At 43.6% G+C, this 17,320-nt stretch overlaps 1 protein-coding gene across 3 annotated transcripts in view; it reads left to right on the top strand.

The window, feature by feature from the left end:
• The first annotated feature begins 6,203 nt into the window (after nt 1-6,203).
• The window catches only part of DPY19L4 (dpy-19 like 4 (C. elegans)), a 33,928-nt gene continuing 22,811 nt past the window's right edge, over nt 6,204-17,320 (top strand). Inside the window, exons 1-8 of one of the 3 annotated variants that reach the window (XM_017837738.1) lie at nt 6,204-6,342; nt 9,977-10,084; nt 11,046-11,170; nt 11,906-11,996; nt 13,397-13,518; nt 14,332-14,477; nt 16,282-16,405; nt 16,980-17,114. In XM_017837738.1, the coding sequence (XP_017693227.1) occupies nt 6,204-6,342; nt 9,977-10,084; nt 11,046-11,170; nt 11,906-11,996; nt 13,397-13,518; nt 14,332-14,477; nt 16,282-16,405; nt 16,980-17,114 (990 nt within the window). The remainder of the gene's footprint in view (nt 6,343-9,976; nt 10,085-11,045; nt 11,171-11,905; nt 11,997-13,396; nt 13,519-14,331; nt 14,478-16,281; nt 16,406-16,979; nt 17,115-17,320) is intronic. The other 2 variants (XM_017837740.1, XM_017837739.1) reach the window with 2 other exon arrangements.

Genomic DNA, 17,320 nt, shown 5'->3' with positions numbered 1-17,320 from the left:
TCCCACAAACACTTCTTTAGGCACTATTTTTTTACACCCTTGTAGAAGATACACAGTTTTGGGGAGCAAAAAGTCTAAAATTATTAAAATAAGCAAAACCTTTGGATACTGATAATCCAGAACCATGAGTTAGAAGCCAGTAAATCAACCCCACAAAATGCTGATATTAGGAGAATGGGTGAAATATCCACAGTCATTAGCTGATCATTGCAACACTACAAGCATTTTAGGCATGGGATCTTTAACATACAAAAATATAACTTGGTTTGTTCACAAAATAAACAACTACGCATTTTTTACTTTTGAGTAATGACAAACATGCCCAGTATTAATGCATTATACCAAGGGACATCTGTGTCTACCTCCTGACATCTCTAAAAGAGAGAAAGAATGATTGTTAAACTAGAAAGCATCAGTATGTTGAACTTGTAAATAAAAAGAAAAGTTATGTCTGCAGGGCTTAGAAATAATATGTAAACAGAGAACAAATGCTGTCATCATGCAGATACATGATGCATGTTTGTACAGAGAAAGCTTGGAAAAAGAACACAACATCCCCGTATTTACTCATTGCAACATATTACAGCACAATATTTAAGGCACATAATAAGCTGTCAAATGAAATAACTTTCATATAATATTAGTTACAGAAAGCATTTTGGAAGATTGAAGTGCAACAGTAATAACATTTTCAACATTACCTTAAAAATCATTTCAGCATATTCATTCTAGGAGAAAGAAACTTGCATGAAAAATGATTTTTGGTTTTCCTACCTTCAAAAGTACAATTTTTTTTTCCCCTCAGAAAAAATGAAAATCAAGTGAGCAGGATGGATTTTTTCACTTCTCTGCTAACTGTACAGTTGTGCATATAAATTACTTGATGTGTATTTACAATTCTAGTGAATTCAAGGTGTGGGATGATCCACATACTGGAGCATCAGTAGAAAACTGAAGTTGCACAAGAAATGCAACAAGGTACAGTATAAAACAGCAGGTACAAAGAAGGCTTGAGAAAAACAACATTTAGAGCACAATTGAGCAGTCATTTGTTTTATCCCTATCCATGTTTCAATGCTCTGAATACAAATATTTAAAACAATTAGTGTTCTTTTCATTGCAATGATTATTTGTGCTTATTCTGTTAACTTATTAAAAAAACCCAAACAAACAAATAAAAAACTGACCAAACCCAATACATTAGAAATGCAATGGATAATTTATGGATCATTAAAATCATAAGCAACTCCTCTAACTATTCAATAAATCAACAACTGCAAAAGTACTTTAGATTTTATTAAAAAACCCAGGAAACTTACAAATCTCATTTTACGCTCCAACAGGACACACAAATTGGTTTAGTTTCTCCTGGCAGCTGCCAGACAAGTAACCAGATCAGTCTTCCACCAGTTGATCAGCCATTGGCCTGACTGCAGGTCAGAAGACATGCAGTCTCCAAGGGGCAATTCCCACAAACGCCTTTGATGGCTCCTCCAATGGTAACTTCTAAGAGGTTTAAATAAGCCCATTTGCTCTGCTCAGCAATGCAATACTTCTTCAGCAGGACAGGGTCAGCTGCTGGGAGCTGCTGGGATTACAGCCTCCCAACCCAAAACTGAGCCCAGGCAGCACAGCCCTTAGCAGATCATGCCTGGGAAGCTTCCCCCCCCACCTCCGCCCGCGATGAGACACAGACACCTGCCCACCTCTCAGTCATTTCTAGATTATTGGTTAGTAAATAGCCGGGTGTCTTCAGCAATCTTTCAGTATTCGGTTGATGCCATCCTGCTCTCAGAGATGATGATCCTAGTCTGGTAGTTCATGTTCATGGCAAGACTCCCTCAAAGGGTGGCAGAATTTAGTCCAGAGCACTTACACATGGAATGATGTCTGCACTCTGGCGGTGAACCTTGGTGCATCTCCACACCCCCCCTGGGTGATTAGAGGCATCCCCCATCTTAAACATTACAGGTCTGACCTAAGTGAAAGAAAAACCTATGCTGATTGCCCCAGTCCCCTACTGCCCCAGCCCCTCAGGTTTTGCTAGGTTACCTCTGCCTAGACCACGGGCCTATAGACACTGGAGCTTCTCAGAACATTTTTAATGCATGGGGCCTTTATACACCACTTCCATCTGATGATGTGTGGAGGTAAATCCCACGTGGAAGGCTAGCCTATAGTACAGCTGTGGTCGATGAATGGTGACCTGCAGCTCAAGCCCATGCCTATGCTCAGTCCATCCCCTAGAGCTGTAGCAGGACATTGCAAAGGAGAAAACATGGTGCTCTCTGGAAAACGTGCTGCTTGGGAGCACTTTTCCCCCTGAGCTGGGTCCTGCACTAGCTGCCTCGACCTTCTCTCTGCACAGCAGGTTTGAGCAAGGCTTGGAGGTCCTCCCCAGGGCTGTGGCCAACCACAAATTCCCACTGTGCTCCAAGCAGCCCACTCTGCCAGCCCTGAGCCTTCAGCCCACCACAGAGATCTGCACGCAGATTTGGAGCACCGTAGGGTGACAACTTCTGTCCTTGACAATCTCAACTCAAGAATCAATCATTAGAGTGACTGCAGTGGCAAACACCATCAGTATCAGCAAGACTCCTTTCTAGGGGGGCCTCCTGAGGCATGTCCCCAGGCAGTGGTCAGAGAGGGCACCAGCCTTTGCCCTGGCCTGACAGCACAGAAGCAACTTATGTTGCCACAGCTGAAACGTCTGAGGATTGTCATATTGCAAAGAACCCGGCTCCATGTGTATAATCAGCTCAGCTTATCATGGCCAGAACTCAGGACTTTCACCACCAAACATCCAAGCTGCTACTGCTTCAGGGTGGAATATGCTCTCCTCGCAGCATCACTACTCATGGTTTGGTGCAAGCAAACACTGCTTCACAGACTCCCCAAAATGACAAGGTCCTGACTCAGAGAGTCCATAAGGACTCCAGCAATAGACAGTGTAGATGAGTCTCATGGTAGCCACATCATTCCCTTATTTACATCTCTTCCTTAGACTCCTATCTGATATCATTTCATAGAATCATAGAATCAGTTGGGTTGGAAGGGACCTCTGAGATCATCAAGTCCAACCCCTGATCCACTACTGCTGTGATTGCTAGACCATGGCACTAAGTGCCACATCCAGTCTCATCTTAAAAAACTCCAGGGACGGAGAATCCACTACTTCCCTGGGCAGCCCATTCCAATGTCTGATTACCCTCTCCGTAAAGAAATTCTTTCTAATATCTGACCTAAACCTCCCCTGGCACAACTTAAGACCATGCCCTCTTGTCTTTGCCTGGGAAAAGAGACCAACCCCCACCTGGCTACAGCCTCCTTTCAGGTAGTTGTAGGGAGTGATGAGGTCTCCCCTGAGCCTCCTCTTCTCCAGGTTGAACAGCCCCAGCTCCCTCAGCCTCTTCTCATAGGACTTGTGCTTGAGTCCCTTCACCAGCCTAGTTGCTCTCCTCTGGACCTGCTCCAGGATCTCAATATCCTTCCTGAACTGAGGGGCCCAGAACTGGACACAGTACTCCAGGTGTGGCCTCACCAGCGCTGAGTACAGGGGAAGAATCACTTCCCTGGACCCACTGGTCCCACTGTTCCTGATCCAGGTCAGGATGCCATTGGCCTTCTTGGTCACCTGGGCACACTGCTGGCTTATGTTCAGCTTCTTGTCAGTCCAAACTCCCAGGTCCCTTTCTGCCTGGCTGCTCTCCAGCCACTCACCAGCCTGCAGCGCTGCATGGGGTTGTTGTGGCCAAGGTGGAGGACCCGGCACTTGGCCTTGTTGAACCTCATCCCCTTGGAATCAGCCCAACTCTCCAACCTATTCAGGTCCCTCTGCAGAGTCCTCTTGCCTTCCAGCTGATCAACACTCCCCCCCAGCTTAGTGTCATCTGCAAATTTGCTGATGATGGACTCAATCCCCTCATCTAAATCATCAATAAAGATATTAAACAGAACTGGGCCCAACACTGATCCCTGGAGGACACCACCAGTGACCGGCCGCCAACCGGATGCAGCACCGTTCACCACCACTCTCTGGGCCCGGCCCTCCAGCCAGTTCCTAACCCAGCACAGGGTGCCCCTGTCCAAGCCGTGGGCTGCCAGCTTTTCCAGGAGCATGCTGTAGGAGATGGTGTCAAAGGCTTTGCTGAAGCCCAGGTAGACTAGATCCACAGCCTTCCCCTCATCCACCAGGTGGGTCACTTGATCACAAAAGGAGATCAGGTTGGTCAGACAGGACCTGCCCCTCCTAAACCCATGTTGGCTGGGTCTGATCCTTTGTCCATCCTGTAGGTGCTGTGTGATTGCACTGAGGATGATCTGTTCCACCTTGCCAGGCACTGAGGTCAGGCTGACGGGCCTGTAGTTTCCCGGGTCCTCCTTCCGGCCCTTTTTGTGGATGGGCATGACATTCGCCAACTTCCAATCATCTGGGACCTCTCCAGTGAGCCAGGACTGCTGGTAGATGATGGAGAGAGGCTTGGCGAGCTCTTCTGCCAGCTCTCTCATTACCCTTGGGTGGATCCCATCTGGTCCCAAGCATAAAGATCCTACAGCATTTCATGCATAAAGATCACTACAAAGATCCTTCAGCACCAGTTTTGTCTTTCTAACTCAGTTACAATCTCTAATCACATTCATCAGTGAACATACTAGCTTCACCAGATCTTTGTTTAAGTTACAGAAAACACTTTCCCATGCTATCCTTTACACTCTGAAGGCATGCCCAGCTCCCCCATCTCTTCAAATCCTTCTTTTGCCAGAGTGCTTACAACGACCACGATAATCATCAGGTGGCTGGTGTGCTGAAATGCCCACCTATTCCACTGCTTAAGGACGCTTTTCTTTTCCTTATGCTCTTTCTCTGGCCTCCCTTTATCCAAACACAGCTCACTTTGGGATTGTTTAGCCTTGAGGAGGATCAGGCTATCACTCTCTGCAAGCACCTGAAAGCAGGGTTTAGCGAGGTAGGGGTCAGCCTCCCAGGAAATGAGGGACAGGACAAGAGCACACAGTCTTAAGCTGCAACAGGAGGCATTTCTTCACAGAAAGGGTGATTAAGCATTGGAATGGGCTGGTCAGGGAGGTAGTGGAGTCACTGTTCCTGGGGGTGTTTAAGAAAAGACTGGATGTGGTACTTAGTGCCATAAATCTAGTTGACATGGTGGTGTTCAGTTACAGGTTGGAACTGGATGATCTCAAAGATCTTTTCGAGCTTAATCGATTCTGTTGTTTTCCCAAAAGCAACCTGTAACTTCATTGGGGTTGGGGGTATTATCCCTTTCTCCTGCATTCATACAGCCTCTGTGACAGTGGGATGCTGGTACTATGCTTCAGTAGTTCATCATGATGCAAAAAGGAGCCCAAAGCAGGTGTGCCTCAAGGCTCAACCACCCACTCCTCTCACCGGGCCCTTTTAGCTGGCCATTAGGCAGGGACTTTCCGGACTGGTGTCCGTACAGGAGCGAGGGAGGGCTCCCTTCCCCGGGAGGGAGGCTCTTCATGCGGGCAGGCAGGGTGCCGAGCAAGAAACATCCATTGGAAATGCCCTGATTTCACAGAATCACGGAATTGATCAGGTCGGAAGAGACCTTTGAGATCATCGAGCCCAACCTCAGACCGAACACACCACCGTGGCACTAAGTACCACGTCCAGCCTTTCCTTAAAGACCTCCAGGCACGGCGACTCCAGCACCTCCCTGGGCAGCCCATTCCAGTGCTTAATCAACCTTTCTGTGAAGAAGTTCCCCCTGATGTCCAACCTGAACCTCCTCTGGTACAGCCTGGGGCTGTGTCCTCTTGTCCTATCACTCGTTCCCTGGGAGAAGAGATCAAACCTCCGTCTGGCTGCACCCTCCTTTCAGGTGGTTGCAGAGTGACAAGGTCTCCCCCGAGCCTCCTCTTCTGCGGACTAACTTGGGACCCGCGGCCCCTCTGAAGGGCCACGGTCCCTCTGGAGCGGGGCTGGCCGGCGGGGGCGGCGGGGCCCTGCGCCGCGGTGCCCGCGGGATGCGGCTTTCGAAGGCTGCGAGGCGGTTCGCGTGAGGCGACCGCGGAAGCCCCTCAGGGCAGCCCCGCCCCCGCCCCTGTGCCCGCCGTGCCCCTGTGCGCCGCCGCCCCGCTCCGGCCGTGGCCCTGGCTCCGCTGCCGCAGTTCCGGCGGCGGGAGGAAGCGCGGGGCCGCTCCGTTCCGCTCGCCGGGGGATGCGGGAGCGCTCCCGCCCCCGCGGGCGGCGGGAGGCGGGCGGCGGCGGCGGCACGGGCGGGGCGGAGGCGTCGCCCCGCGGAGAGCGGCGGGGGGACCTGGCGGAGGGCGGCAGCCACGGGCCGGAGATGGAGGAAGGTGAGGGGCGGCTCCTCAGGCCGCGGAGCCGGGCCGGGTGGAGGGCGGTCGGGGCCGGGCCGAGGCCGCTGGCCCAGGCCGGCGGCGTGTCCGCCCCTCGCGTCCGAGCCGAGTCCGTGCCGGGCCGGCCGCGCACGGGGGAGAAACACTGGGCTGCAGGGCACAGGCGGCCTCCCGGGCCCAGCCCGCCCCGCGGCCCCTCGGGGCCCATCCCAGCCCAGGGCAGCCCGTGGTTCGCAGCCCCAGGCGGGAGGAGGCCGGGCCAGTGGGAGCCCAGGAACTCGTGACATCTTTCTGCACCCTCGCCCGGTTCTGCCTCTGGGCAGAACTCCCGGGGCAGCATCTGTGGGCTCCGTGGATGCCTCCATGAGTATGCTTTTTCTTTGGCATCCTTCCGTTTTAGTCTCCTCTGTCGTTTCGTTAAGCCATTAGAGAGCGTCCAAAGGAAGGCTATGAAGGTGGTGAAGGGCCTCGAGGGGAAGCCATGAGGAGCAGCTGAGGTCGCTTGGTCTGTTCAGCTGAGGAGAGACCTCATTGCAGTTACAACTTCCTCGTGCGGGGAAGAGGAGGGGCAGGCACTGATCTCTTCTCTGTGGTGGCCAGTGACAGGACCCGAGGGAATGGCCTGAAATTGTGTCATGGGAGGTTTAGGTTGGGTATTAGAAAAAGGTCCTTCACCTAGAAGATGGTTGGGCACTGGAACAGTCTCCCCAGGGAATCCACAGCACCAAGGCTGCCACAGTTCAAGAAGTATTTGAACAATACTCTCAGGCACATGGTGTGACTCTTGGGGCTGTCTTGTGCAGGGTCATAGTTTGGACTCAGTGATCCTTCTGGGTCCTTTCCACCTCAGGATATTCTGTAATTCTGTTTCACTTTTAGCCTCCACACAAGTATTTTTCTCGAGTTCTCTTCTGTCCTAATGCTCTTTGTGGGGACTAGGAGACGACATTTATTTTTTCTTGTGGAAATCAGCAGAAATATAACTGTTAGCAGGCACCTAGAGAAATGCAAGAGCAAAGCAAGCATATGCGAATCTGTCCCATGGCATATTCCAGCGTCCCAGCTGTTCTCAGCTCGGGTACTTTCTGAGCTGGATGTGGTTTCTGCATGTTTAGTAGTCTTCGGTTGTTTGTCCTCCACAAATGTGTCAGTCTTCTCTTGGATCTGTGTAAGCTCTTGGTTTACAGAACATTCTTTGAGTAGGAGTGGTGTACCTGAAGGTGATGTGCAATGAGCTAGTTCCTTTTAGCCTGACTCACTGGGTTTATTTGAGAACTTCTTGTATTAGAAAAGAAGGTGAATCACTGCTCTCTATTCAGCCTGTTGGTGTACTTCAGTGGCTCATAGACATCTGGCATGTTTCTGTCGGTCATCCTCTTTTCCAGACTGAGGCATCCTCAACTTGTTTCCTTGTTCCTTGTATGGGAGCCATTGCCCAACTTAGATCATCCTCATGGCCCTTCTCTGAATTTTTCCCAGCTCTATCTTATCCTCCTTTAGGTGAGAGGATAAGAATTGCAGAGAGTGCTCAGTTTTCAGGTGAAAAATTCCTATGTTATTCCAGATGAATATCGTGGCATTCAGGAGCAATGAGTTATGCTTTTCTGCAATAGATACATAAAAAATGTTGTCTGAACAAGAGTTGAAAAAAAATATACTTTGAACTTACGGGGAACTGGAAAGCAATCTCAGATGAAAAATTACATGCTGGATAGAGAGTTACTAGAGGTTGTGCCATCAGTTCAAGATTCTAGATAATTTTTATTTGTCACCTTGTTTGACTTTCATTTCACACCATTTAAGGTATTCATAGAAGTGAAAACAAAATTTTTCTTGTTTGAGGCAGCTGCAGATAAAACAAAAGTAACATACTTGGCTCCTTCTGTGTTATTGCTTTGTGGAGGGGATTTGTTGGCCATCATTCAAAACAGAAGTGAAAATCATTTGCTGACTGAGATGCAGTTGTTACAAAATTAGAATTTTAAATTGTTCTTTCTTTAGGAATTTTCTATTACTGCTGCTAACTCTAGACTTTATAAGTGTGTTACACTTCTACTATGGCTTACTTCTCTGCCAGAAAAGCAGAAGAAATGCATTTTCCTCAGTGTTCTCAGTGCTGTTGCTTTGGTCATAACTAGGATGACAAGGGCAGTCAGTTGTCCTTCCAAGCACATATCTGCCCATTCTGGTGATCCAGGGTTTTCTCTCCACCCTGTTTTATTTTGTATTGTACAAGTGATTTTTAATTGCAGGGCACTTGGTGTTTGTCATATATATATGCATATATACACATGACATGAAGTGATACTGGTGTACATTTGATTCTGGATTGCCATAATGATAAATGTGATACTGAACGTCCTAATCCTTGTTTTGTTTAAAATCATTCCAGTTCTTGTCTTGTTTAATAAGGTAGACATTTTTTGTTCGTTGCATGAAAAATGTTATCATTGAGGTCTTGATTTGCTGAGAAGAATTTATAAATTGCTCTGTTTACACACAGGCACCCTGATACAGGCAGACAATGCTTTAATAATTTATATTTCTATCTCTAGTTTCTAACTCTTAAATCTAATAGTTGGGAGTAAAATTAGACTGAATTAAGACTTGAAATAATATACAGCCAGAGTAATAAAAAGCTTTTTTGTGGGATGTGAAGGTTGACACTTCAAATTTGAAGTTGGATGGCTTTATGAAAGAGCTACTTTAAGTCCAGAATAAATTGGTGGCTACAAAATTTCAAGCAATGTTGTACAGTGGGTCAAATGGGAGAGCTGAAAGTTCTAGAGCATGAGTTACAGTTAAACCTTTTCATCACCCTTCCAAAATGACATAAATATTGTGGGATATCTTTAATACAATAATTTTAAAATACTTTTTGCAATGAGTCTTTTTGTATGTAGACTTGCACTCTGAATAAGCCTCATTAGCTTTCAGACTGTAAAATAAGTGGATCAGAGCTTCAGACTGCTGCTGTTTACAGAAAACTTAACAGAAGCTGAGGAAGCTCTTGATCTTGTGATGTGATCTGTATAGCTGAGCAGGCTGGGCTTTTTAATTATATGTTAGACTAAATGTTCATAAATCTACTTAGTTCCAGTAGATCTGAAAGCAGGAAAAAAGTGATATTATATTTACTTAAAAAAACTTTTACCTTATGAATGATAGGCAGCTCAATTTAAAAGTAATAGAGTAGAGCAATTTTTTTATTTCAGTAGTGTGCCTTGCACACTGCTATAGCTGTGTGAAACCAGGATGAGAGTAGAATGAAATTGCTCAATGTCTCCCAGTGTCTGCATCAGCTTATCTAAACTACTGATTTCCTTCATTTGTATAATACATTCATCATGAAATAAACCAGTTAGCTTCCAGTTTGGGCTCTGGGTAACCCCAGAGTATGACCTCAAGAGAATACTATTGTTTTTTCTAAGGAATAACATAGGAATTGATTTCTATATGGTGATATTGTTATTTTAGTTGAGCATATAACACACTTTGAGTCTTTGTCAAATATATCTTCCTTGGGATTGAATCAATAGCAATAACTGGCTGCTACCTGCTGCTGCGTGGATTTCTCAGAGTGAGATTTTAGGTATTGTGTTGCAGTAACTTAAAAAAAAAATGTCTTCAGGGGCAGCAGACCTGCGACAGAGAAAGAAACAAAACTGCTCAGAATCTGACAAAATGGCTCCAGAGCAGAGAAACAAAGAAAACTCAAAGCTGGGAAGATCGCCAAAATGTAAGCTACAGAATTTTTAGCAGACTTTTGATTTTTTTTTTCATTACTCATTTACATTTTATGGGAAGATATTTGTAGCACAGTAATTTATAACAGACTTATTTTGAATTAGGTTTTTGAATGTTTCAAGAGAAAACAGACATGCACATTAGAATTCTTTAATAATGACATTGTATGTATTGTGGAGTGAAATGGTAGTCTTGGACTGTTTCAGGCTGGGGGCCGGGGGGGAGAAGGAGAGGAGTTAACAATGTTACTGTTGTTACTATATGAATACAAATAAATATATTTATTGCTCCTGGAATGATCTTTTGCTTGGGAAGTTGAGAGGCATGAAGTAATGGTACTGAAACAAGAAGACAAAAAGTCCTTACAGCTTTTCAAGAAAGAGAACTAAAACCAAGTATAATTTTAGGCAAGTGCTCACCAAACTACCAAAAACTTCTATGTTGAAAAGGAGCTACAGGTGAAGTAGATGCCCATGGAATGAGTTTGGTAAAATTCAGATTAATTCCTTCTTCTTATATTTAAAAACAGAATGGAAAATTGAATGTCTCAGGAATGGTTAGATATGGTATGGCCACCTCTGTCTGTTAATGTCTTTAAGAAGCTTGAGGTGTTTTAGGTAGAATCTAGAGTTTGCTCTGTTTATTTGAAAAATGCTTTTCCTTCTTGGAATTCATTTGAAAACATAGCTTACTGAAATGGAGAGAAAATTTGCAGTGTAGTTTGTGAGTATTTTATCTGAGGGTCCTGTGAAGCAATGGTAACAACTGGGAAAGAAAGTTCTGCAGGACAGGAATAACATACCAGTTTTCGATGTATCTGTGCTGCTGATGGTGTGTTAATTCTGATTCCAGTAAGTTCAGTTGCCGTTCAGAAATGACAGTCATGTGTAGGACATAGTGGTTTTTTTCTAAATCCTCTGGACTGTTTTAGCTTTCTCACTGTCCCTTTTCAGATATGTTAATCCAGCGTTTTGCAAAACTTTTCTTTGGCTGTCTGGCGGCAGTGACCAGTGGAATGATGTATGCCGTGTACCTCTCAACATATCACGAACGGAAGTTCTGGTTTTCCAGCAGGCAGGTAAAGATAAACTACTGAAACAAAAGCCAAATTGTGTCCTTGAAATCAAAGCTGATCCCTGTCAGGTTGGAACTACTTGCTTGCAGAATCCCATGTCCTTCTACTGAGACCTGTCTTTGATATAGTTTTTTCTTCTTTTTTTTATTTTTATCTTCTTTCTTTCTTTTTTTTGTTGAAGTATTTCTCCTGGTAACATTAGTTTTGACTTGTCATGCTTTTGTACGTTTTTCCGTACCACCATTTATCATTGAAATATCTTTCTAAAATTTGGAGAAATAACTGAAGCATACTGGGATTGCAAAAGCTAAGCAATAGGAATATGTGTTGGGCTTTTTTTTTTTTTTGTCATTGGTTTGGGGGGGGGTTGTGTTTGTTTTTTGATTTGGGGGTTTTTGTAGTTGTTTTTTTGGATTTTGTCTTTTTTAAGAACTGTGTTATTTAGTGAAGTATGGAAAGTTGAATGACATTCAGGTTTTTGAATATGAAAGGATCCTGTGCATTTAGTGCTAACTTACGATGTGGATTTGAGTTGCTCTGATTCCAAGCATGTTTGCTAAGTTATAGAGAGCAATATATACCTGACAGAAGTGCTGTGAAGATTAATGTTTTGTGGAGTACTTTGAAGATGTACAGTGGAGTCATAACCATGTCCTGTATTACAAAACCAGTCTATCTGAAAATATATAGTCTTCTCTGAGAAGAGATTCCAGGAGGTGAATATTTTTTTTTTTCTAGGAACTTGAACGAGAAATTACATTTCAGGGTGACAGTGCCATTTATTACTCATTCTATAAAGAACTGCTAAAGGCTCCTTCTTTTGAAAGAGGTACAAAACTCATTTGTTTTATTAACTTTGAAAAGTCCTGTTCCTTTTGGAGACAGTAAGAAACTCCTGCAGGCTGGGGGGACTGATTTTACGCTCTTATATAGGTGTATCAGTCAGATTAATTAAAAGCCACATGCTATCCTAACTTTTCAGTGCCTTTCAAAAAACAGTATTTAACTATCCTGTAAACAGTATTTAACTATACCAGTGGATTACCTTTAATCAGTACTCTAGTACAGGGTTAATATTGTTCTCATATTGCCCTGTATCAAAGTTATCACTGCGTTTGTCCGTGCTACATGGTGGATTTTCTGCCATGCAAACATAATTTATGTTGGGTTTTGGAATGGGGGGTGAAAAGTACTGTTTTCCATGCTCTGTCAGAAGATGGAACTGTTTCTGTCACGAGCTGATCTGGTCCATCCTGTCCCTGCCAGAAGTTTTTACTCGTCAGCTATGATGAATAGATGCTGATGAGGACTGAGTGAGGGGACAGGGAGGAGAACAGACCGGGTGGCAATGATCTCTCCTTCCTTTGCACTCCTACTTGTTATCCTGCACTGGCTCTGGAGCTCACTGACCCTGGGTCCCTAAACAAGCAGAAAACTAACGCAATGAAAAGAAGGAGGAGCACTTGCTAGCTCCATGAGTTCAGAAGTGCACCTGGCCTGGCATGGGGGAAAGGCAAGAGCTCAGGAGAGAAGAGTGAGTGAACAGCCCTATCTCACTCAGTTATAAGTCCTGGTTTGGCCTACAGAGACCCAACTGCAGCCCACACACCAAGATATGCTCAGAGATGGAAACAGTTGTCTGGTTTGGCTGTTGCATTGGTTTTGAGGCTTTTGTTCTCCCCCACACTGCGATTTGGATTGTTTTTCATCTTCCCTCTATTGTCCTAAGTATTGACAAGTCTTTTCTTTAAATATAACATTTTAGAATGATGTGTCCTTCAAGTATGCCAGCTTCAATTTCATCTCAACCCCATAGAAAGACATATTGTGTTCAGTAAATGATTCTTAGAAGCCTCAGAAATGGGGGCTGAAAAGGATGATGAGGCCATCATACCTGACCTCCTTCTGAAGACGGGTTTAATACATCCTGCTCATCCCTATTAGATCTGTCTCACATCTTAAGAACCTCCTGTGAAGGTGATCTGTAAGTAGGTAGTTCCAGGACTGCATCAGTACGTTACTGAAAGACTGTGCTTCAGATGGTTGCTACATCAGTAGGGTGGAATGGCACCTGACACAGAAATTTCTCCTTCCTTTAAAATTAGGTGTGGTGAATTAGTAGCTTTAATCATCAAGTCTGTTCCCCCCCATCTTTGAATACACTTTGACCTCCTTTAAGAACAGCAATAGTAAGTGATTCTAAGAATAATATTTTTTTTTTGTCTGTAGGTGTTTATGAGTTGACACACAACAATAAGACAGTATCACTGAAGACAATAAATGCAGTCCAGCAAATGACTTTGTACCCAGAGTTGATTGCCAGTGTTTTATATCAAGCATCTGGTAGCGAAGTATGTGCATTTCTCCTATTTTCTGTGTTTTCATTGTGGTTGTGTCTGTGTGCAAGAGACTTTCTATGCTGTATACAATGAACACGGGCATTTTTTGCTGAATGAGCTGAGCTAAGCCTCTCACCACGTCCAGGTTCTCCTCAATTCTGATTAGTCTCTGGCATAGGATTTTGGGGGTTTGTATGCATTAAACTTATCTGTTATTCTTTGCTTCTACAGAGTGCTTAGAAATGTGGGGAATGTCTGTGCTATCCATTAAAAACAGGAAAGTTAGCTCCTTTGGAGTACAGAAGTCTGTCATAGTGGTACCTGTCTGCCCATTCTCCTAGGGAAAAACACTTCCGTAGATAAACCTTTTGTCAATTTCTGCTCTGCTCGGGCTTTGTTCTGCTTATGCTGCATACTTGTGTCCTCCCTCATTTATCTTTCTTTTTTTATTATTGATTTATTTTGGAACCATTTTTACTTCTCCGAGTTCCTCCCCCACATAACTTCTTTCAGTAGTCCTGTGAACTTTATATCCCACTGCAGTATAGATTTATTAAATCTGATAACAGCTACAATGTTCATGCTAAAGCAAATACAAAACTCATGGCAGTAGCAAGCTGAGTCCTGAAGGGTGTGCTTATTTCACACTGCTTTGTTCTTCCTGAGCCCCAAATATAAGCATGCCCAATACTTTTCTAGGAGACATCTCTTACCTGTTTGTAAAGCACCTAGCACACTGTTAGCAGTAACAAATAGTAAATAGTAATAATTTCCAGCTTCAGCTCAGTTGCCACTATGTCTCTTCGTTTTTATTTGTAATTTCAGGAAGTTATTGAACCAGTGTATTTCTACATTGGTATAGTTTTTGGACTGCAGGGAATTTATGTGACTGCATTGTTTGTAACCAGTTGGGTTATGAGTGGGACTTGGCTGGCAGGAATGCTGACTGTAGCATGGTTCATTATTAACAGGTAAGAAAAACATCTTTATATGATCTAGTTTGTCAATAAGGCATTTTCAAATATTAGACCAGATTGAAATGCTTTCTATTAAGCTTTGTGTTCTCACTGTGAGAGCAGGATCTTATGCTGAATACAAAATGTTTTTGAGAGATTCATTGATTCTCATGATGATTTTATTAATGGAAAGGCCCCTTGTTGTCCAAACCACCCACGCTGCCAGTTGAACTGACTTTACGTATGTGTGTGAATACAGGAGAGTGCACACACGATTTCATTTGTCAAAAACATTCCCCAGAAGGTTTTGGTTTTGTGCTGGTGAAGAATGAAAACAAATGTCCAAAACAGCTGTAAACAGAATTGCTCTCTCTGGCCAGTTCTAAATATTGTGATGGTTGTCCTGTTGCTTAGAAGGAAATGATCCAAGTGCATTTTTCTTGCAAATAATATTTGATTTTTTTAATATTCTTTTTGTAGTGGATTTTTCTGTAAAGTGGAATCTTCTTGGATGATCTTGATCTCAAGATTTTTTTATTTTAAAACAATTCACTTGAAAGAAAATGTCCCTTCCCCTTATGAAGCACCACACTAATAGGGAGCCTCATTTGGGCGATGAGAACCTATGTTCAGGCTCCTGGTTTGTTCACCAGGTAGCTCTGGGGCTTTCTGTGAACTTGAGAGCACTTGAAATAAAAGAACTATGGAGGAGCAAAATGTTGTAGATATATCTTTAAAGTTGAACTGTTGGGAAGCATCTTCAAGGAGTGTGAAGTCATCATGACCAAATCTGTGATTAGTAGCTAAGAATAGTGTTCATTACACTTGTGCAAACAGTAGAGAGTAGGAAAAATGGTGAATAAATCTGTAATTTTTTCAACAGCAAAGAAGATTAAACAATGTTAATGAAGTGAAAGATCTAGTAGTTAGAAAAGCTCCAAATACACCTCTGTAAGAGGCTTCAGAGGAAAAAATGAAAGGTGATGCTTTCAAATATCTAAATGATAAAGGAGCTTAAGGCTTCCTTTTAAAGGCATAGTAGACACAAAGAAGACTATGTACCTCTGAAACTGATGCCTTTGATCACTTTTGAAACCGTTACTTGTGCTTCTAAGTCACTTTAGCACTTTTTAAAACTTTCACCTACACCTCTAATTATGTGGATACTGTCAAGTCATTCCATGGGAAAACCCTGCATGCTCCTCATCCGTCTTTAATCTCTTGTTTTGCTGGGCAGAATTTTCCCTGTAGACAAAATATCTGCTGCTGCTGCTGCTGCTATGAGGGAGCACCAATTTGTATTCTAAGTATGTTGTGCTCAACCACCTGAATCACTTGTTTAAAACATACTGTATGAGAACTGAAAGGAATCTTTTCTCTCAGCTGTGAGCTGATTTTCACTGTAATGTGAAAAGCTGCTGCCAGGGCAGCAGTTCCCTGCCTGGGGGACATAAGAGCATTTAGCACTCCTCAGTTGTCCCTATGCAGGTTGGCGGAAGCAGTGTGTGACACATCCCACTTGGAAGTGTTGAGGCAGGTCAGAAAAGGCTGGAGGCAGATGCTTTTTGGCTTCAGTGCTATAAATGCCACCTAATAAGGAGACCTGCTGAATAGATGAGTAAAGGTTGGGCCTTCTGTGCTGTTATTAAATGTGTGACCTGTATCTGTGGTGAAATTGTGTCAGTGTTACTTCACACCAAAACCGGGAAAAGTTTGCTTACAAGGCCACACTGATGGCTAGAAGTGACGTTTAGGCTTTCCTTGATATCTTTGCTCCATAAATATTTTAATAATTTTGTTTCTCTGTACTTTATTCTAGGACAGATACAACAAGAATTGATTACTCCATACCATCAAGGGAAAATTGGGCTTTGCCATATTTTGCATGTCAAGTAGCAGCTCTCACAGGCTATTTAAAAAAAAACCTAAATTGTTCTGCTGAGGTAAAGCAAAATTAGTTTCTTAACAAAGAGTTGCTGGTAGAACTGTGCTCTAGGGTAGTTACCCCTGCCACTGTTGCCTTTCTAGGCAGAAAACAGTAGATGCTTTGTTTGTTCTTTTCAAAACAGTCACTTGGATTTCACCTAGGCATGTGCAGTTTTTGCTAGGTGACTTGTGCCCTGCCCTGCTATGCCCCCGTGAGGGTTCAGAGAGAACAATGTCGTAATGAGCTACGTGCTGTCCTTTTTTAAATAAATTGATGCAGAATTTTTTTTACCATGTAAACTATTTTGTTGCTTTTACTGTTGCTTGGAGAAGATGGGGTTTACTTCATTACCCTGTCTCTCTGTCAGTGATGTTTCTTCTGGTTGACTTTAAATGTTTTTGAATGTTTCAGTAATTGATTTCTTCCAACTGAGAACATGTTGAATACAGTTAAAGTCAGTATTTTAATTATTTTCTAAAATAATAATTAATTTCCATAGTTAATGTTTTAATGACCTCCTAGTTACTTAGTGACAGAGATACATAGGTACAAAATTAATGCTTTTTCTTGTTTTTCTTTTTTTTTCCTAGAAGTTTTGTTATCTTTTGGTGAATGCTTCAACATACACCTTCATGATGATGTGGGAATACAGTCATTATCTCCTGTTTGTGCAGGCTATTTCTCTTTTCCTGCTAGACAGCTTTGCCCTGGCACAGACAGAGAAGGTATTGGAACTTTTCAGACCACTGATAGTTGGGGACTTATACCTCTGAGGTGCCTGTCATACAAACTGTTCAAGACTCCAGAGGGCACAGACTGAGGGACAAGTGTCTTGCAGCCTGGGCCCAGCTGAAGCACATGTCATCAGAAGAATAAGATAGCTTTAAACTGAGTCTCTTTTGGTCTACTTGTTTTGGGACAGCTTTCCTAA

The sequence above is a fragment of the Lepidothrix coronata genome, unplaced genomic scaffold (assembly GCF_001604755.1).
Source record: "Lepidothrix coronata isolate B3197 unplaced genomic scaffold, Lepidothrix_coronata-1.0 Scaffold309, whole genome shotgun sequence".
In the NCBI taxonomy this organism is placed as follows: domain Eukaryota; kingdom Metazoa; phylum Chordata; class Aves; order Passeriformes; family Pipridae; genus Lepidothrix; species Lepidothrix coronata.
The sequence above is the reverse complement of the archived record's forward strand: the minus strand, read 5'-3'. Positions and strand labels throughout refer to the sequence as shown.